Source organism: Phyllobates terribilis, unplaced genomic scaffold (assembly GCF_046119375.1).
Source record: "Phyllobates terribilis strain yellow unplaced genomic scaffold, ASM4611937v1 Scaffold_7__3_contigs__length_470593459, whole genome shotgun sequence".
Classification (NCBI taxonomy): domain Eukaryota; kingdom Metazoa; phylum Chordata; class Amphibia; order Anura; family Dendrobatidae; genus Phyllobates; species Phyllobates terribilis.
The window spans coordinates 436,217,993-436,239,644 of NW_027362767.1; the positions used below are offsets into that span (position 1 = coordinate 436,217,993).

The 21,652-nt window shown below is 49.3% G+C and overlaps 1 protein-coding gene across 2 annotated transcripts in view; it reads left to right on the forward strand.

The window, feature by feature from the left end:
- LOC141153342 (transmembrane protein 182-like) overlaps nucleotides 1-21,237 on the forward strand; it is a 91,523-nt gene extending 70,286 nt beyond the window's left edge. The window contains exons 4-5 of one of the 2 annotated variants that reach the window (XM_073638057.1): nucleotides 4,245-4,382; nucleotides 20,796-21,237. In XM_073638057.1, coding sequence (XP_073494158.1) covers nucleotides 4,245-4,382; nucleotides 20,796-21,025 — 368 coding nt within the window. In that variant the 3' untranslated portion in view covers nucleotides 21,026-21,237. The remainder of the gene's footprint in view (nucleotides 1-4,244; nucleotides 4,383-20,795) is intronic. The other variant, XM_073638058.1, reaches the window with a different exon arrangement.
- Nucleotides 21,238-21,652: the final 415 nt, after the last annotated feature.

The following is a 21,652-nucleotide window of genomic DNA, read 5'->3' on the forward strand; positions in this document are numbered from 1 at the left end:
CCCCCAAGTGTCCAGCGAGTGGAATTTTATGGGCGATCCGCAACAACTCGTCCCTGAATTGGAAGGGGACGACCAGCTGTCTTTCCCTCAGCCACTCCTGTTGGGGTGTACAGGGAACTGTCTCCCGGTACAACCTTCCTTGGTCCCAGAATACCCTCTCATTATCCGACTCGGAGGTGGGTTTCTCCGTGAGGTTCCTTAACGTCTCCAGGCTAGCATCTGAGTGCAGAGCTGCCTGAAACTCCTGGCTGGAGGAAGCCAGAAGTGAGGTTAAGGCCACGTCCTCACTGGGACCCTCTGGGACCGGCTCTGGGTCCATACATGATCCGGTTATTCCTCTGTCGGAGGAGGGTCCAGAAGGCAGGGCGTTACTTGCGTTCTGGGCACTCTGACTGCGGGTAACAGCGGCTATATAGGCCGTCTCCCCGGGGAATAACACCGTCTCATTAGCCTGCGAGGCCATGAGAACTACTTCTCCATCATCCTCCATTACCTCAGGCACAGTGCTACGTATGGGGCAGCGACTATCAGCCAAGTCACCTTCTGTTGTGACACTGGTCGCTGGCACAGCACCACCTGCGTCATGGTCCTCGTGCCTCTCCCCATTACCCTTGGTACTGATCTTTGCTCCTGCTAGGGGATCCTTAGCAACATCACCCCGCAGAGTGACATGGCTGAGTTCTCCTGCACCTTCCAATACAACATCATCATCATCATCATCATCATGTAAAGCATTGACATTCACAGTATCAGCATTAACCTTACCAACCGTATCAGATCGGGGAGGGGTGTTAGGGACATAATAAGCAAGCATCCTCCCCAAATCAGTTCCCAACAAAACATTTGCAGGTAGGTTTTTGGATACTCCCACTTCCTTCACCCCACACCCCGCACCCCAATCAATAAAAACCCGGGCCATGGGCAAGGGGCATCGGACGCCCCCAATCCCGGTGACAGTCAGGGTCTTTCCCGGAATAAGCTCTTCAGTGGACACCAGTTCGGGTCGGATGAGGGTTCATTCGGCCCCAGTGTCCTTGAGGCCTACAGTGAGAGTGTCCCCCACCCTGACAGACTGAAAGTTTTCACAGGCCCTCCCAACCGGCCCACCAACCAAAAGAACTGATGCCTTAGGCCCTGGGGCCTTGGATGGGGGGTTCTTCCTCTGCTTCTCTGGGCAAGTGGCGCTGAGATGACCAGTCTGGTTGCAGGAATAACACCTGCGGGCATCAGATGCAGGCAGGGCCTTGGTAACGGGAAAAAGGCCTCCGGAAGGTCGGCTGGCAGGGGCAGGGTTGGTGGTTGATGACTTGCCCCCTTTCCAGCTGGCGACGACCGGCTTCCGCACCTCTGGTCTCCGGTTAGCCTCGTAGGTGTCTGCGATCTGCGCTGCTTTATTGGCATCTGGTGGCTCCCGATCCATCACGAACTGCCGTACCTCCGTCGGACACAGATGCAGGAACTGGTCTTTCACCATCAGATCCTTTAGCTGCTCAAAGGTGGTCGCTGACAGTCCTTGGATCCACTGCTCAAAGTTGCTTCTGAGCCCGTCTACCACATCGCTGTAGGTGTCATGTGGTCCACGTTGGAGGGCTCTGAACTTTTTCCGGTAAACCTCCGGAGTCAGCTGGTACTTTTTTATCAGGGCCTGCTTAACGGCCTCATAGTCTCCATCTTGTTCTCGAGGGAGGGAAGCGAACACCTCCAAGGCTTTTCCTCGGAGCCCTGGAGTTAAATATCTTGCCCATTGGTCGGTGGGCAGCTGATACTGCCTGCAGGCCTTTTCAAAGCCTCGCAGAAATGTGTCCAAGTCCCCCTCCTTTTCCATCAAAGGGAAGTGCTCAGGACGAGGTTTAAAGCAGTTGGCACTGTTGGACTCACGGGTCTGCGTAGAGGGCGACTTCTTCTGAATCCGGGCTAGCTCCAGCTGGTGTTGTCGGTCAGCTTGTCGCTCAGCAGCCTCTCGGTCAGCTTGGGCTTGTCGCTCTGCTCGCTCCTGGAATTTCAGGATCAGCTGCAGTCGTCCATCACGATCGTCTGCAGCGAGCTCCTCCAAGGCCATCTGCAGGTGGGGGTCCACACTACCCTGGTTGCGGGTATGGCTGGCAATCACAGGTTGGACCCCTGCAGCAGCGCCATCCGGGCCTTGGCTGGCCGCCCCCTCATCAGGGCTCTGCTGTCGGACGGGCTCTGCAGCATCTTGTAACAGTTCAGCAATCATTTGTTCTCTGCTTTTGCCGTGGGGGTCAATGCCTTTGGTTATACATATTCCAATAAGAGTGTCCTTTTTCTGCTGGCTGTACCAGGACTCCCCAACTACGACCATGATCACCAAAATAAAAATAGAAAAGAAAAAACGAAGAAGGGTAGGGGTAACTGCTACACATACAGTATTGTCTCAGATCTAATAAACACTGAGTTCGATCTTAAAAACTTTCGTGCAGGGTCCAGGTAAGAACCGTGCAAGCTTTTAGTGAGAGGAATGATTGCTCAAACCCGATCACTAATGTCCTATGATCCCACCGCTTGCCACCAATTTGTCAGGAAAACGACACCCACTTTTGGGTCAGACCTTGCAGCTCTCTGGCGCCCCCTTATCCTGCTGGTCAAACACTGTATTGACCGAGGATAAGCACGGGTGCAGCTCCTCTAGTTTATGTCGACTATTGCGGCACGTGATGTGACAGGACGTATATATACCACCAGTTCCTTCCAGGAACGTATATATACCTCCGACCAGCCACCCTCAACCCACAATATCACATAAATACTGGTATACTGCCACCACCGATCGCTTAACAAGTGGATCGGGTACCTGGTAGGTAACGTGAATTAGCTGGTGAGGAACGTGTTTGCTCGACATAGGACAAGAAGGACGAAACTGGTAAATAATTAATGATTTACTCCCAAAAGGGGGGCAGTGTTTACAAAATATATACAAGATATTATAAAGGAGACAATTTACATGTATGCATAAACAGTTATTAAAATAAAAGAGATAAGTAATAGCAACACCTGCGCCACGAGGTGATGGTCTCAGATTCTGTGGGGGGGACGGCTCCCCGGAAATTAGACGTGATTCTTCCGCGCAGCGTGGTGTGCGTGCGTCTGGCGTCCCTGAGAAGAATGACCTGAAAATGGCCGATTTGCTTTTTTGAAAAGCAGCCAAAACTCTGGGAGACACCCATTATCTACCTCTCAAGGGGGGCTCGGCTTTGTGAGACCACCCAGCTGCATAGAACATAAAAACCTTCATGTTTCATATCTTGGTGTGGGGGGGTCCCACATCCAAGATGAAGACATCATGTTGGCCGTCACTAATTTTCATGCAGATGGATATTAAACAGGACCTCTCTATGATGCTCAGAAGCTAAGAGACCAATTCCTCGATTTCTGGGGGTATCCCAGTTATGAAAAATATATCATTGTAACCAGGAAAATTTGAACATTCCAAAAATCTGGTCCCTGGGTTAGTGACCGTCATGTGCGTTTTTAAATTCTACATTAACTGCACAAGCTTTTAAACAATGGGAATTTTGGAGGGAATAATCTAGTTTGAGCTAGAAGCTGCGCTACACTGAGAGTTTACGACGCTAATAAAAATTCTTAGGGTGGGGGCCAGCACTGCAGTTCTATGTCTTCTTACAAACGGATAGGGGGTGGGGGGTTTTCTTTTTTAAAACATCTCTCATTTTTAAAATTCGGGAAAAAATACCTTTTGCCTGACACTGTGTAGTGTGTACTATATACTGTGTGTAATGTGTACTATATACTGTGTGTAGTGTGTACTATATACTGTGTGTAGTGTGTATTATATACTGTGTGTAGTGTGTATTATATACTGTGTGTAGTGTGTATTATATACTGTATGTAGTGTGTATTATATACTGTATGTAGTGTGTATTATATACTGTGTGTAGTGTGTATTATATACTGTATGTAGTGTGTACTATATACTGTGTGTAGTGTGTGTTATATACTGTGTGTAGTGTGTATTATATACTGTGTGTATTATATACTGTGTGTAGTGTGTATTATATACTGTGTGTAGTGTGTATTATATACTGTGTGTATTATATACTGTGTGTAGTGTGTGTTATATACTGTGTGTAGTGTGTATTATATACTGTGTGTAGTGTGTGTTATATACTGTGTGTAGTGTGTATTATATACTGTGTGTAGTGTGTGTTATGTGTAGTTGGCGCGCACAGGGAGGCCAGGCATTAATCTGTGCGGTTTTCTTGCAGTGTACAGAGGCTTCTGGACGGCGTTTATCATCCTCGCAGTGGCCGCCAGTGTGATGGGGGGGCTCCTGCTGGTCTGTGCTGTTCCCTTTGCCGCCGCTCGGCTCTATAGGGTGGGCGGCGGATTCCTCATCACTGCGGGTAAGATGCCAAGTCAGGTAATTAGAAGCGCTGATGCCACAATCGCCAAATCTCATGTCTGAAAGTAAAAAATAATCCAAGAGCAAAGCCGAGAAATCAGCGCAGGAAGAAAAGCCCCAGACCAGCCGCCGCACGGTCCCCTGCCGCCTTGTGTGCAGGAGAGCAAAGGACCTTTATATCCAGAGTGAGACTGAGCTACAGGAATCCAACTAATCCCGACATCTGCTAATCCGGCACCGAGCAGAGACTGTGCTGGACCGGACGAGCTGCTCGTCAATAGTCAGACACCCGCACTGCACTCACCATACCAGCTGTGAAATATCAGGTTCAATGAGATTCATCTCTGTAGAAATGAAAAGTTCTACAACTTCTAGAATTTTTGTTTCTATTCCTCCCCATTTACAAGATCTCACCTTGCTGTCAGTGAATGAGGACGCTCTTGCTTCCTTCAGGTAATCCTGCCCATTGCTGTCCTGGCTGAGAAGTGGATACAATGTATCAGTGTTGTGCTCTGTCCTCCCCAGACTGATACATTGTAGCAGAGGTTTCTGCAGCAGCTGTGATGCGTTTAGCTGGACTACACTGGATACAATTGTATCCACTTCTGGGGTCAGGACTGGCCATGTACAGGATCACTGCCTCTAAATCACACATGTCAAACTCTGGGCCACAAAACAAACCTGCCCCTCAGGGTGATTATATTTGGCCCACGAAGCTGGAATTGGCCCCCGGCCCAGCGTCACACTCCACTGTATCGGCATCCTAGATGCCAATACAGTTGAAAGCAATGATGGAGGAGGCAGCCAAGAGATGATGCTCTCTCCGCCATCATTCTCCCTCTGCGTCTGACGTCTCAGCGCGGCGCATGTGTGTCACCCTGCCTGGATGCCACAAGTGTAATTAAAGCTGTGTCTGAGAGCAAGGGGGAGGTTCTCTAGTCAGGGGAACATTAGCATGCAATGCCTCCTGTCTCAGGCCAGTAGGGGGAGCTGGCTGCCCCTATAAAAGCTGGTGCTGGGGGCAGGGTTAGAGAGAACTGGATGGCCTGTCTCAGCACTGAGACGAGTCCCAGAGTGGAGCAGGGACAGAAAGTTGCATTGTAACCTAAGAGGAAGTGTGGCAGGAGGAGAGAGCCACAAGCCAGAGACAAGAGGCGAAGAGAGCCTGTCTTGGCAGAGAAAGACTTAGCTTTACCAGACTTTGGTGTCTGAGGCTGGAAGGATTCCACATCCCCCAGCAGAGAACCAGCCCGCAAGGGACTGTACATTCCTTGGCCTAAGAAGCCTGGAGGCCCTGCCACAACCGAAGGGACCAGTAAAGCCGTACAAGGCTGGGAGCAGAAAGGAACCCACGTTGCAGGCCATACAGGCGAGAAAGCACGGAAAGCTCGGAAACGTGGGCTGTTACCCTATCAGGAGGAGATAGCCAGAAGGAGCGCAGAAAGCACGGTAGGCCTACACCCTCACCCTGACCAGGGCCAATTTCCCCGTTGCTCTCAGACATCCAGGTCCCCTCCTAGCCGGGACTGTTTGTGGGTCAATTTACCTGTTTTAGTAAAGACCCCTGGACTGCAACCTGTTGTCTGTGTGCTCCTTGCTCCTCCAGCACTATCAGCACTGGGACTCTCACTACCATCACTCCCACCATCCACTATACTGCCCTGGGGCCGCACTCTTCCCGTGGGGAGTCACACTACCATAGCTGCACACCTCATCAGCCCCAGCGGTCTGCATGCAGCGGCGGTTCCTAATAACCGCAAATCCACGGGTGGCGTAGTCGGACATTATCAGCAGGACATAGCAGACTACCATTGGCCTGACCACCCTGAGCCACGGAACCGGGTTGCCACTACTACTCCCATCGTTCCCCCTATTGCCCGGATCCGAGTGCCCCACGGCCCAGGGGGCGAGTCAGCTTTGGCGTAGTCGGCAGGATCATTAACACATAACGGACTACCACTGGCCTGACCACCCTGAGCCACGGAACCGGGTTGCCACTACTACTCCCATCGTTTCCCCCTATTGCCCGGATCCGAGTGCCCCACGGCCCAGGGGGCGAGTCAGCTTTGGCGTAGTCGGCAGGATTTCGTGTCCGTAACCACCGGGTACTGCGTGCCTGAAAAAGACTTTTGTAACTTACCTGTGGCAAAGTTTCCCGCCGTCCGGAGTCGTTTCCCGCCATCCGGAGCCGATTCCCGCCATCAGACGCCATCTTGGAGCGTTTCCCGCCGTCTTCTGCCGTCTTCCCGCCATCCGCAGCTGCTTCCCGCCATCGGACGCCATCTTCAGGACGCCGCGCGGGAAGAAGAGGGGCGTGGACGTCCAAACCGCGCGAGATCCGAAGCTCCGCCCCACGCACCGACGCTGCGCAAGGTCCTGGAAGGGAGAGAGAGCGACGCTGACGTCATCAGGACGCGACGCCAGGTCCTCGTCCATAGCAGCAGCAGCGGAGCCGCGGCCTACAGAAGAGGATCGTCGGAAGGTAGGCCACGCTTGACTAGGGGGGAGGAAGATGTCGGACACAGAGGCGCCCACTACCACCAACGCAGCTGCAGCAGCGGTGATGCCCTTTTCCCTGCCCTACATCCCTGGAGCGGCCTGGCTGCCCAAGTACTCAGGGGAGCCCCATGCCCTAACTGACTTCAAGGAAAGGCTGTACAGTTTGTTCTACGTTTACCCCCTGACAGAGGAACAGAAGGTCAGCATATTAACTGGGCAGTTAACTGGCGCAGCCCAGCGGGAGGTAAAATCATGGCCCACTGAGGAGAAAAGGACTGTGAAGGGTATTCTGGCCCGGCTGCGGGGTACCTTTGACACACGTACCTCCGCTGAAATTAAAATGAGGTTCTATGGATGTAAGCAGCGGGCACAGGACAGCATCAGAGACTATTCCCTAAATTTGCAGGAAGCCTTGAGGGCTATCCAACAAACTGACCCTGGCAGTGTGCAGGAAACGGATAAATTACTAACCGAACAATTCATAGAGGGTCTGCTGTCCAGCGCCCACAGGGCCCAACTGCGCCTCATGTTCTTTCAGAACCCTGATCAGACCTTTGCCCAATTTAAGGACAGGGCCATAAGGGTGCTCCGTGAACCTGCAACCAGTGGCGCTATAAACCCCCGGCGCCCTGCTCTCTCCTACCACCAGGAGGCGGCGCCCTCCTCTATGGACTCCGTGGGGGCTGATGGACAGGCCCTGAACCAAGCCCCGTCGAAAGATCTGCACCACCAAGTCCAGGAGCTGACCAGGAGCGTCACGGCGTTGACCAGGACCGTCCAGGCGTTGCAAGTGGACCCGTCAAGACCCATCGAGCTGGCTTCAAGTCCGAAGGATGTCCCGTGGCGTCGACAGAGGAGGATCCCGTCGTTCCGAGGGAGGCCCACAGACCGCTACGCAGAGGATGGACAGCCCATTTGCCGTCGATGCAACCAGCCCGGACACATTTCCAGGTACTGTAATTTAAACGGGTCCAACCTGGGGCAGAGGGCCAACCCCCAGGCATAAGATCACCAGGCCCTTACAACTGGCGTAATAAGTACTTTGGGGGGCGCCCGGTTTTACCCGTGGTGCTGGACGGTATCCCCATGAGCGCCTTGCTGGATACTGGGTCACAAGTAACCACTATCCCTTATGTACTTTTTAAGCAGTATTGGACTGATGCTGATATCACACGGTATCCAGACAGTAACTTGAGCATCATCGCCAGTAATGGCTTACCCGTGCCGCAGATGGGGTTCAAGGAGATGACCATTAAAATTGGTAAAGTTGAACTGCCGGCACAGGGAGTGATTATTGTGGACATTGACCGTCATGAAAGTCACCCTAAAATAACTGTGGGTACTAACATAATTGAAAATTGTCTTTCAGAGGTAATTGTAATTCTACAACAGGTGGCGGTGAATGCTAGTTCCAGCCAACAGAGGGTCCTCAACAAGGAGATAAAAGCCCTGATGAGACGGCAGCAGGTAGAACTGTCTGGTGGTGAGATCGGTAGCGTAAGACTCAGTGATCCATTCCCCATTTCCATGCCTCCCAAAAGTGAAATGATGATCTGGTGTCGGACTGCAATCGGGTTGAGAGGTAGAGACTACCAAGCCATGGTAGAACCCGTGTACTCAGACAGCAGGCCCACCATTTTGACAGCCCGGGGGGTGGTTGATGTCCGTCATGGGAGGGTGCCCGTCCGCATCCTCAACATTGGGGAGAGGGAGGTACACTTACCCAGGTACGCTACACTCGCCAAACTGTTTGTTGTCGAACACCAAGCTATCAGGGCCGTGGAAACCTTGCCTCCATCTCCTCAGGCGGAGGGTAATGGCTCCCAGAAACAAAAGGAGGACTGGTGCCAGAAACTCCATGTGGGTGCTGACTCCACTCCCTTGCACCAAAAACAAGGAGTCTACCGGGTGGTACAGGAGTACGAGAGAGTCTTTAGTAAACACCCGCTAGACTTCGGCAGAGTAAAAGGGATAGAACACCACATCCCCACAGGGAGCCACCCACCGATAAAAGAAAGACACCGACCTGTACCCCCTGCACATTATCAGAACGCCAAGGGTATGCTAAGAGAAATGAAGGAAGCTGGGGTCATTAGAGACAGCTGTAGCCCCTGGGCAGCCCCCTTGGTTCTGGTCAAAAAGAAAGACGGCAGCATGAGAATGTGCGTCGACTATAGACAAATCAACCGTATCACCCACAAAGACGCATATCCGCTGCCTAGAATAGAAGAGTCTTTAGCCGCACTAAAATCTGCTAACTTCTTTTCTACTTTGGACCTTACTAGCGGGTACTGGCAGGTTCCTGTGGCAGAGGCTGACAAGGAGAAGACCGCCTTCACCACCCCGATGGGACTGAGTGAATTCAACTGTATGCCTTTCGGGCTCTGCAACGCACCAGGGACCTTCCAGCGGCTGATGGAATGCTGTCTAGGGCACCGAAACTTCGAGACGGTCCTCCTTTACCTGGACGACGTGATCGTCTATTCGAAGACCTACGAGGACCATCTCAAGCACCTGGCTGAGGTGTTCGAAGCCCTGGCAGGCTATGGCCTGAAGGTAAAACCATCGAAGTGTCACCTGCTGAAACCAAAGGTCCAGTACCTAGGGCACGTGGTAAGCGCGGAAGGAGTGGCCCCCGACCCTGACAAGGTCACGGCAATCAAGAGCTGGCCAAGCCCCTCGAACATCAAAGAAGTAAGGCAGTTTCTCGGGTTGGTAGGCTACTACCGAAGGTTCATCCCCGGGTTCACTAAGATGGCAGCTCCTATGCAGGACCTCCTGATCGGACAGTCAAAGTCCAGAAGTCAAAAGCCACCCTTCAAGTGGGATAAACCGGAAGAGGAGTCCTTCCGCCAGCTAAAGTTGGCCCTCACGGGGGATGAGATCCTGGCCTACCCTGATTACAGCCAGCCTTTCATTCTCCACACAGATGCCAGTAATGTGGGACTGGGAGCCGTACTGTCCCAAAACCAACAGGGCAGAGAACGGGTGATCGCATACGCCAGCCGGAAGCTGAGGCCCACCGAGAGGAACCCGGAGAATTACAGCTCCTTCAAGCTAGAATTCTTGGCGGTGGTGTGGGCCGTGACGGAACGCTTCAAGCATTACCTGGCCTCTGCAAAGTTCACCGTGTACACGGACAACAACCCGTTGACACACCTGGACAATGCAAGACTGGGTGCCCTGGAACAGCGGTGAAGGGCCCGTCTCTCCAACTATGACTTTGTGATCAAGTACCGGGCAGGCAAAACCAACGCCAACGCGGACGCCCTATCAAGAATGCCTCACTTACGTGAGGGTGACGAAGACCCAGAAGAGCTGGAGGAGGTAGAACTCCCCGCGTTTCACCGGTATGGAGCCGCTCAACACTCTCACCGCGTGAAGGAGGAGGATCTAACAACTGTGATGATGAATCCCCTACCTCACCACAGCTAGGCCGAAACCCAAGATAGTGACCCTGCAGTCCGCCTGGTGAAAGATCTGCTGACCCGGGAAGACGCCCGCCTAGATCCAGATGCCCCAGAGGAAGCCAAGCAGCTATGGAAGGAGAAGAGCAAGCTGTTCCTCTACGAAGGCAAGTTGTGCAGAAGGATTGTCAACCACCGGACGCACGAGCTGACCTGGCAAGTCGTGGTCCCAAGGCGAGATGCAGCTATGGTCCTGGGAGCTTACCATGACAAAGCGGGACACTTCGGTTGGAAGAAACTGGAGTTCCTGCTAAGAGGAAGATTCTTTTGGGTCGGCATGAGAGGAGCTGTAGAAAAGTGGTGCAGAGACTGTGGCCCTTGTCACCTGAGGAGGAAGGACCGCACCAGCCAGAAGACACCCTTGAGGCCCATCGTCACCACGCAGCCTCTTGAGCTGGTAGCTCTGGACCACGTCAAATTGGCTCCAAGCCGGTCAGGATACATCTATGCCCTGACAATCGTGGACCACTATTCCCGTTTTCTAGTGGTGGTCCCGGTAAAGGGCTTGACAGCCCAAACAGCGGCCAGAGCCTTCCAGCAATACTTCTGCCGTCCACACGGGTATCCGGAACAGGTCCTGACAGACCAGGGTCCAGCGTTCGAGGCTGAAATCTTCCAGGAGTTCTGCAACCTCTATGGCTGTAAGAAGATTCGTACAACGCCTTACCACCCCCAAACCAACGGGATGTGTGAGAAGATGAACAATATAGTCATTGATCTCCTGAAGACGTTGCCCCTGGAGGAACGCAGCCTGTGGCCAGAAAAATTGCCGGACCTGATAGACCTATACAACAATATCCCGGTGAATGCTACAAACTGCACCCCGGCTTACCTGATGCGAGCCAGACCGGGTAAGCTGCCCGTAGACCTGGAGATGGGAGTCCTAATACCTGAGGACACCTCCCCGGATGCGGACTGGGATACGGAAAGGCAACTGCAGTACAAGAAGGTACAGGAGAGTGTGGAGAGGAGCCTGGCCCAGGTGAGAGAGAAGCAAGAAAGACTCTTCAATCAACATGCCCCTGCTAGTCCCCTAGAACCTGGTGAGCAAGTCCTAAAGCGAAAAAGAAGGCTACATAAGTTGGACGACCAGTGGGAAAGGGAACCCTACACCGTACTGCAGTCTGACCACGACAACCCAAAGGTGTGCGTAATCACCAAGGACGGAGGAGAAACCACTAGTGTCGTCTCCAGAGACCACCTCAAAAGGTGCCCCGAGCAGCTCCGTAGTGCAGAAGAGGATCAGAGTGACCTTGAACCCGCAGAGGACAAGGAAGAAATGATCAGCACCGTTCTCGGAGAGTTCCCTCAGTCCTGGACTCGCATAAATGATGCCATAGTGGTACCTGTCCTGCATTTCCTGCAACCGGCACAGCAACAACCAACACCAGAGCCGGAAGGTGAAGAGGAGCAAGCGGTTCCAGAGGCAGAAGAGCCTGTACCAGCAGCCCAGGAGAGTCAACCCTCTGCTGACAGTGAGCCTGCCATGCCTGCGGTAAGCCAAAGGACCCGCAGACAGCTGCCTGCCCTACCTGTACACCCAGCTGGTAGCTGTACCCCTAACGCTAGTGGGGAAAGCCAGGTTGGTCCACCACCAGACAGTGGGCTACGTAGGTCAACCAGGAGCACAAAGGGGCAGATACCCGCTCGCTGGAGAATATAGAGTGTACTAAGATTGTAAATAACCCTGTTGCCAAATGTTGAATTGTTTGCCAGAGTTACCTGCATGTTTGGTAATACTCTGTTTCAGTTTCTTGCAGCTACCGTAAGGACTCACAGGTTATGGACTTTTTATAACCGGGACCTTGTATGGACTGCGTTCGGAGCCTGACCAAGGAATGGACTAAGACTGTAAAGGACTTGGGGTAGGACAGACCCCCACCTGGTTAAGGCTACCCGTTGTGCTGGTGATATGGACACCCGGTCACAGACCACACTGTGACCTTAAGAACTCAATTTGTGCGTCGTCTGTCTATTAATGTTTTATTGTTATGCATATTGTCTTTGTTCATTGTTTAGTCCCGGAGTACTAAATTTCACTAGGGGGGAATGTGTCACCCTGCCTGGATGCCACAAGTGTAATTAAAGCTGTGTCTGAGAGCAAGGGGGAGGTTCTCTAGTCAGGGGAACATTAGCATGCAATGCCTCCTGCCTCAGGCCAGTAGGGGGAGCTGGCTGCCCCTATAAAAGCTGGTGCTGAGGGCAGGGTTAGAGAGAACTGGATTGCCTGTCTCAGCACTGAGACGTGTCCCAGAGTGGAGCAGGGACAGAAAGTTGATTGCACCTAAGAGGAAGTGTGGCAGTAGGAGAGAGCCACAAGCCAGAGACAAGAGGCGAAGAGAGCCTGTCTTGGCAGAGAAAGACTTAGCTTTACCAGACTTTGGTGTCTGAGGCTGGAAGGATTCCACATCCCCCAGCAGAGAACCAGTCCGCAAGGGACTGTACATTCCTTGGCCTAAGAAGCCTGGAGGCCCTGCCACAACCGAAGGGACTAGTGAAGCCGTACAAGGCTGGGAGCAGAAAGGAACCCACGTCGCAGGCCATACAGGCGAGAATACACGGAAAGCTCGGAAACGTGGGCTGTTACCCTATCAGGAGGAGATAGCCAGAAGGAGCGCAGAAAGCACGGTAGGCCTACACCCTCACCCTGACCAGGGCCAATTTCCCCGTTGCTCTCAGACATCCAGGTCCCCTCCTAGCCGGGACTGTTTGTGGGTCAATTTACCTGTTTTAGTAAAGACCCCTGGACTGCAACCTGTTGTCTGTGTGCTCCTTGCTCCTCCAGCACTATCAGCACTGGGACTCTCACTACCATCACTCCCACCATCCACTATACTGCCCTGGGGCCGCACTCTTCCCGTGGGGAGTCACACTACCATAGCTGCACACCTCATCAGCCCCAGCGGTCTGCATGCAGCGGCGGTTCCTAATAACCGCAAATCCACGGGTGGCGTAGTCGGACATTATCAGCAGGACATAGCAGACTACCATTGGCCTGACCACCCTGAGCCACGGAACCGGGTTGCCACTACTACTCCCATCGTTCCCCCTATTGCCCGGATCCGAGTGCCCCACGGCCCAGGGGGCGAGTCAGCTTTGGCGTAGTCGGCAGGATCATTAACACATAACGGACTACCACTGGCCTGACCACCCTGAGCCACGGAACCGGGTTGCCACTACTACTCCCATCGTTTCCCCCTATTGCCCGGATCCGAGTGCCCCACGGCCCAGGGGGCGAGTCACATGCTCATTGTGCTAAGAAGTGGAGAGCGGCAGAGCGTGGAGACCGGAGCAGCAGGGGAGCAGGGAGAGGGAAATATTTATTTTTGGAGGACTATGTGGGGCCATTATACTGTATGGAGGACTATGGGTGGCTTATTATACTGTATGGAGAACTATGTGGGGCCATTATACTGCATGGAGGACTATGTGGGGCTTATTATACTGCATGGAGGACTATATGTGGCCATTATATTGTCTGGAGCACCATGTGGGGCCATTATACTGTATGGAGGGCTGTATGAGGCCCATTATACTGTATGAAGCACTATGGGTGGCTGATTACAATGTATGGAGGACTATGCGGGACCATTATACTGTATGGAGGACTATGTGGTGCCCAATATACTGTATGGAGGACTATGTGGAGCCATTATACTGTATGTAGCACTATGTGGGCCCATTATACTGTATTGAGCACTATGTGGGGCCCATTATACTTTATGGAGCACTATATGGGGCCCATTATTCTGTATGGAGGACTATGTGGAGCCATTATTCTGTATGTAGCACTATGTGGGCCCATTATTCTGTATGTAGCACTATGTGGGCCCATTATACTGTATGGAGGACTATGTGGTGCCCATTATACTGTATGGAGGACTATGTGGGGCCCATTATTCTGTATGGCGGACTATGTGGGGCCCATTATTCTGTATGGAGGACTATGTGGGGCCTATTATACTGTATGGAGGACTATGTGGTGCCCATTATACTGTATGGAGGACTATGTGGGGCCCATTATTAGTGTATGGATGACTATGTGGTGCCCATTATACTGTATGGAGGACTATGTGGTACCCATTATACTGCATGGAGGACTATGTTGGGCCCATTATACTGTATGAAGGACTATGTGGTGCCCATTATACTGTGTGGAGGACTATGTGGTGCCCATTATACTGTATGGAGGACTATGTGGGGCCCATTATTAGTGTATGGAGGACTATGTGGTGCCCATTATACTGTATGGAGGACTATGTGGTGCCCATTATACTGTATGGAGGACTATGTGGTGCCCATTATACTGTGTGGAGGACTATGTGGTGCCCATTATACTGTATGGAGGACTATGTGGGGCCTATTATACTGTATGGAGGACTATGTGGTGCCCATTATTCTGTATGGAGGACTGTGGGGCCCATTATACTGTATGGAAGACTATGTGGTGCCCATTATTCTGTATGGAGGACTATGTGGGGCCCATTATTAGTGTATGGAGGACTATGTGGAGCCATTATACTGTATGGAGGACTATGTGGGATCCATTATTCTGTATGGAGGACTATGTGGGGCCCATTATTCTGTATGGAGGACTATGTGGGGCCCATTATACTGTATGGAGGACAATTTGGGGCCATTATACTGTATGGAGGATTATGTGGGCCCATTATTCGGTATGGAGGACCATGTGGGGCCATTATACTGTATGGAGGACTATGTGGTGCCCATTATACTGTATGGAGGACTATGTGGTGCCCATTATACTGTATGGAGGACTATGTGGGGCCCATTATTAGTGTATGGAGGACTATGTGGGGCCCATTATACTGTATGGAGGACTATGTGGGGCCCATTATACTGTATGAAGGACTATGTGGGGCCCATTATACTGTATGGAGGACTATGTGGTGCCCATTATACTGTATGGAGGACTATGTGGTGCCCATTATACTGTATGGAGGACTATGTGGGCCCATTATACTGTATGGAGGACTATGTGGTGCCCATTATTCTGTATGGAGGACTATGTGGTGCCCATTATACTGTATGGAGGACTATGTGAGGCCCATTATACTGTATGGAGGACTATGTGGGGCCCATTATTCTGTATGGAGGACTATGTGGGGCCTATTATACTGTATGGAGGACTATGCGGGGCCTATTATACTGCATGGAGGACTATGTGGGGCCCATTATACTGCATGGAGGACTATGTGGGGCCCATTATTCTGTATGGAGGACTATGTGGGGCCTATTATTCTGTATGGAGGACTATGTGGAGCCTATTATACTGTATGGTGGACTATGTGGGGCCTATAATACTGTATGGAGGACTATGTGGGGCCATTATACTGTATGGAGGACTACGTGGGGCCATTATACTGTATGGAGGACTATACGGGCCCATTATACTGTATGGAGGACTTTTTGTGGCCATTATACTATATGGCGGGCTGTGTGGAGTTCACAGTAGGGTCATTATACTGTGTTTGGGGGCACTTTTGTTGGCATCATACTTTATTATCTGTATTAATTATTAATTCAAGTTTTTTTTTATCCTTTATTACATATTTAAATGATGTCATTGGGCTACCTGCTTTTTACTGCTCTTACATAAGGTATTATATTATTCCAGGACGCCCCATTTGTGATTATGTGTTTATTTTATTCTAAGATCTATTAATTAAAATGCACTTTCCTGGTTGGACGACCCCTTTACTTTTGTTTCCATATGAAAAGGTTCATTAATAATTTTGATGATAAGGAAATACTTCCTTAATCAAAGACTTTTTTTTTATATAAATATCAAGTTTGGCCGCGACCTTGTCCAGGTTTTTAGTTTTGGTCCTCTGTGTCTTTGAGTTTGACGTCTCTGCTCTAAATGAAAACAGAGTCACTGACAGCAAAGCGAGATCTTGGAAATATTAAAGAATTAAAATACAAAGTATTTCACAAACTTTTCATTTATATAAAGATTAGACTAAACCTGTACTAGTATCTGCTCACTTCATCTCATAACACCTGGTATCCCCTCCCCCGGTCCAATGCTGACACCTAGTGATGCCCCATGATCCTGGCGACATGCCCAATCACTGGTCACACGTTGCACGGTCTTTTATTACTGGATGATATATGAGGTGTCATTATATGACTTCAGGTTGGAACGTTACCTAATAGCAGTGATCACCCCAATATACAGTGACCCCCCCCCAGTGACCAGAATTCGTTATCCTCTGTTCATCCTCCGGAGCAGACGTCCCTTTAATGGAACGAGCCCGGAGGGAGACGAGAAGCTTCCTTGTCCGAAGTGATGAACAATCTCCGGGTATTGGAAAACCATCAGATGAGCAACGTCCTAATGAATTAACGGCCCCTTATCACAGGAGGGGACGGTTTAATTTGGCAGCGTCCCGCTGGACGGGGGCCAGACGACATTGCTTTACTGATTTTCCGCTCAGTAGATAAAGAGTTTACACAGGCCGAATTCTGACTACAAGCTCTGACTGTACCAGAGCTGAGATGTAGGGGGCACAAACTTTATGTGGCCTCTCTGCCGATCTGACAACAATGTAAACCATTAACCAAGGCGACCGCATTACTGATCCTGGGTTACATCCTGTTTTATACTCATGAGCTGTATTCACAATTCTGCTGTTTCTTCATGTCTTTTCATATCCTCCAGTTACATCCAGAGCTGCGTTCACCAGTAACTTACCAGAAATGTAAAATATTTTTCCTGGTGTGAATGCCGCTCTACTCTTCAATCTGGGGTTGTGTCATAGAAACGTAACTCCGCTGCCTCCAAAGGTCAGGACAATACGCAACTGACCAACAATTGATGGACGAGGCCGCGGCAGCTTTCATTACTGAGCCGATTATTGGGAAACTCACATTGACCCTATGGTATATACACCACCGACTCCAACAAATGGAATATGTATATGTATATATATATATATATATATATATATATATATATGTATATATATATATATATATATATACACAGTTAGGTCCATATGAATTTTAAACAAAACAATTCAGATGCAGTTGAAGTTCAGACTTTCAGCTTTCATTTGAGGGTATCCACATTAAAATTGGTTGAAGGGTTTAGGAGTTTCAGCTCCTTAACATGTGCCACCCTGTTTTTAAAGGGACCAAAAGTAATTGGACAATTGACTCCAAGGCTATTTCATGGACAGGTGTGGGCAATCCCTTCGTTGTGTCATTCTCAATTAGGCAGATAAAAGGCCTGGAGTTGATTTGAGGTGTGGTGCTTGCATTTGGAAGGTTTTGCTGTGAAGTAAACATGCGGTCAAAGGAGCTCTCCATGCAGGTGAAACAAGCCATCCTTAAACTGCAAAAACAGAAAAATCCGTCCGAGAAATTGCTACAATATTAGGAGTGGCAAAATCTACAGTTTGTTACATCCTGAGAAAGAAAGAAAGCACTGGTGAACTCATCAATGCAAAAAGACCTGGGCGCCCACGGAAGACAACAGTGGTGGATGATCGCAGAATAATCTCCATGGTGAAGAGAAACCCCTTCACAACAGCCAACCAAGTGACCAACACTCTCCAGGAGGTAGGCGTATCAATATCCAAATCTACCATAAAGAGAAGACTGCATGAAAGTAACTACAGAGGGTTCACTGCACGGTGCAAGCCACTCATAAGCATCAAGAATAAAAAGGCTAGACTGGACTTTGCTAAAAAACATCTAAAAAAGCCAGCACAGTTCTGGAAGAACATTCTTTGGACGGATGAAACCAAGATCAACCTCTACCAGAATGATGGAAAGAGAAAAGTATGGCGAAGGCGTGGTACAGCTCATGATCCAAAGCATACCACATCATCTGTAAAACACGGCGGAGGCAGTGTGATGGCGCGGGCATGCATGGCTGCCAGTGGCACTGGGTGACTAGTGTTTATTGATGATGTGACACAGGACAGAAGCAGCCGAATGAATTCTGATGTCTTCAGAGCCATACTGTGTGCTCAGATCCAGCCAAATGCAGCCAAACTGATTGGTCGTCGTTTCATACTACAGATGGACAATGACCCAAAACATAAAGCCAAAGCAACCCAGGAGTTTATTAAAGCAAAGAAGTGGAATATTCTTGAATGGCCAAGTCAGTCACCTGATCTCAACCCAATTGAGCAGCATTTCACTTGTTAAAGACTAAACTTCAGACAGAAAGGCCCACAAACAAACAGCAACTGAAAACCACCGCAGTGAAGGCCTGGCAGAGCATCAAAAAGGAGGAAACACAGCGTCTGGTGATGTCCATGAGTTCAAGACTTCAGGCAGTCATTGCCAACAAAGGGTTTTCAACCCAGTACTAGAAATGAACATTTTATTTACAATTATTTAATCTGTCCAATTACTTTTGGTCCCTTTAAAAACAGGGTGGCACATGTTAAGGAGCTGAAACTCCTAAACCCTTCATCCAATTTTAATGTGGATACCCTCAAATGAAAGCTGAAAGTCTGAACTTCAACTGCATCTGAATTGTTTTGTTTAAAATTCATTGTGGTAATGTCTAGAACCAAAATTAGAAAAATGTTGTCTCTGTCCAAATATATATGGACCTAACTGTATACCCCTGTACGGTCACTGCCAAGCTCCACAATAACCAAAGAAAACTACTAGCTGCCACGACCAATCGCTTTACAGATCGATTGGACACCCGTTACAGGTAGCGTATGGCTTCAGGGTTGCGGTTTACAGAACAAGAGGAACAGAGCTATTACATTTATATATTTAATCTGGAAACATGGGCATTGTTTATAAAAAATATACAAGATGTTACAAAATGGGAACAAACAATACAATATATATAATTGCATAAAATAAAAAGGAATAACGAAAGAAAACTACTAAACCCGTGTAACGGAAATGGCTCAGATTTATGGAGGTAAGAACTCCAGTGAAACGTGGATCAATCCTACACAGCAATGTATCTTCCTGGCATTCAAAGAAGATCATAATTGGCATTGGCTTTTCATTAACACAAGTTACACCCAGATACCTCCCCTCTGGTGACTCACAATAAAGCTGGACTTCAGAGAACTATAGGATGTGCTTTAGTCTTAGAAAATGATGAGATTCCCAACTTTTGCAATAATTTCGCCCCTGGAGGTCCCAGGCGGCAGATATTACCGTCATCTTTCCTATCCCGATTTTATCTGTTCATAGATAAAAGACATGGCATAAATATTGTCATCTATCTGTCCGATATCCATTTGGCAGACCCCGGCCATCGGTCAGTGAAGTGAAACCTTGCTTTGCATTCACCATTTCATCACATTTCTGAAAATATTACTTTCCTATCTATTATATTGATGCAGTTCATAAAACGTCACTTCATAATTTCTATAAAGTAGACAAAGGATTTTACGTTTTCTTTTTAGCTGAAGCTCTTATCTCTACTGATTGTAAATCTGCCCTTCTCTGCATTCCTGTGCATTCAAGCCAAGGTTGGCCTCACATCTGCTAGCCATTAGGATTTTCCTTAATTACCTGTTTCCAAAGGAGGAGGTCGCTGCTTCAAAGGTGGTTTCAATTTGTTTTTCTCTCCCTAGCTATAACTAGTTTCCTCTCTTCTCCCTATGTTCAATGTGAGGTCCTACTTTGAAAGGAGTTTGAAGTGTCAGCTCTTCTCCCTTCTGGAGAGGTCTTATTTTAATTTTCCTATGACAGGTTGTGTTTCTTTTGTTCCTGCTCTATTCTGTTTCTGAGATATTGACCCCCCTTCCCTGTAAATAAATTTAGTCTTTGTAGTCAAGGGGGCGTGGTCCTCAACACTTTTATATTGGCATTTTATTGATTGCCACGCCCCCTTGGCTTCAAAGACCAGATTTATATACAGGGAGGAAAGGTCCATATTTCAGGAACCGAGAGACGCAGGAACAAAAGAAAAACAATGCGGCATTCCGGAGAACAGCAGCATTAACACCGGGTAAACATTTATGTCCTCTGTAAGAACCCTGAAAGCTCAAGACTGCACTACACTGTTGGTAAAGTATTCACACTACAACCAATTCACTCTCAATTAGTGAAGCTTGCAGAATTATGAATGCAGCTCTGGAGGTGAATGTAGTATAAGACATAATGTGTCTGCGCAGCTCTGGATGTGACTAAAGAATTCAACTGAGGTAACAGCAGAACTTCACGGGTTATCCCTTCCACTGAATGCAACAGTTCAGTCTGGGAAGGGGTAAGCTTGAGGTGTTGTAACAATGAAAGAATTAAGAGTGCAGCTCTGGAGGTGAATGGAGTATGAGACATGACACCAGGCAGCTGCAGAATTGATTATTATATATAAAGTGTCTGAGGAGATGATGACTACTCTCTGATCACTACATCTCCTAATAAGTAGTACAGCGATGTAGACTGCACAGATCTGCATTGGGGTCATTGATGCTCCTGTCTTCTCCTTTCAGGGGTGCTGCTCGCCCTCCTCATCGCCCTCTTCGCCCTGTGGAAGGAGTTTGCTGCTGATCTGGAGAAATACATCTTATTGGAGAGAAGCCAGAGTTGCCCACCGGACGCCCACCTTCACGTCTACTATGGGTGGTCCTTCATGTTTGCAGCGGCCGGGGCCCCCCTGGTGCTCCTCTCCGGGCTCCTGTTCCACTGTATCAGCCGCAGTCTCAACCTAGAAGAGAAGTAAATGGAAGGAAGAATCTATAGAGATCTATAGAGATGGACGTATAGCCGCAGACCCTCGTCTTGTGATCTGTCGCTGCGTGCAATAATAAGGGACCCTCCTCGCCCGCTGGGGGCGCACCTGTGTGTGACATGCTCCACTGTGATATATTCCTGCGTGTGACATCTGCTGCTCAACTTTCCTGAAAATGTTTCCAATAAAAAGTTGTAAAATTAGATCGATTCATTTACTGATCTGAGAATGATAAAAAGTGGCCTGGACGCCATGATGGTGAGCGGGGGTCCTTGAATGAAGGTGGGGGGTTCCAGAGCAAAAATGGAGCTTAGGGTCAGATTCATTATTGCATTTGCCGCTTATTCCTTTTTAAAAGTCTATTTGATATGTGCCTGCCTGTTTTTTTTTTTTTTATGGTTGCCATTATGGGCACAGTTTGGGGTTTCCAGATCTTTTGGGCGAATTCAACAACTGCAACTTTTTAGAAAGTCGCACATTTGTTTGTGCAAATGTCCTCCCGTTCCCTCCCTGGAGTGATGTTATGCACACCAGAAATTTTTGCACAAATTTTGTGACATTTTAGCGAAACATGCAAAAATATAAAGCATTTCTGATTTTGAACAAAATTCATGAACT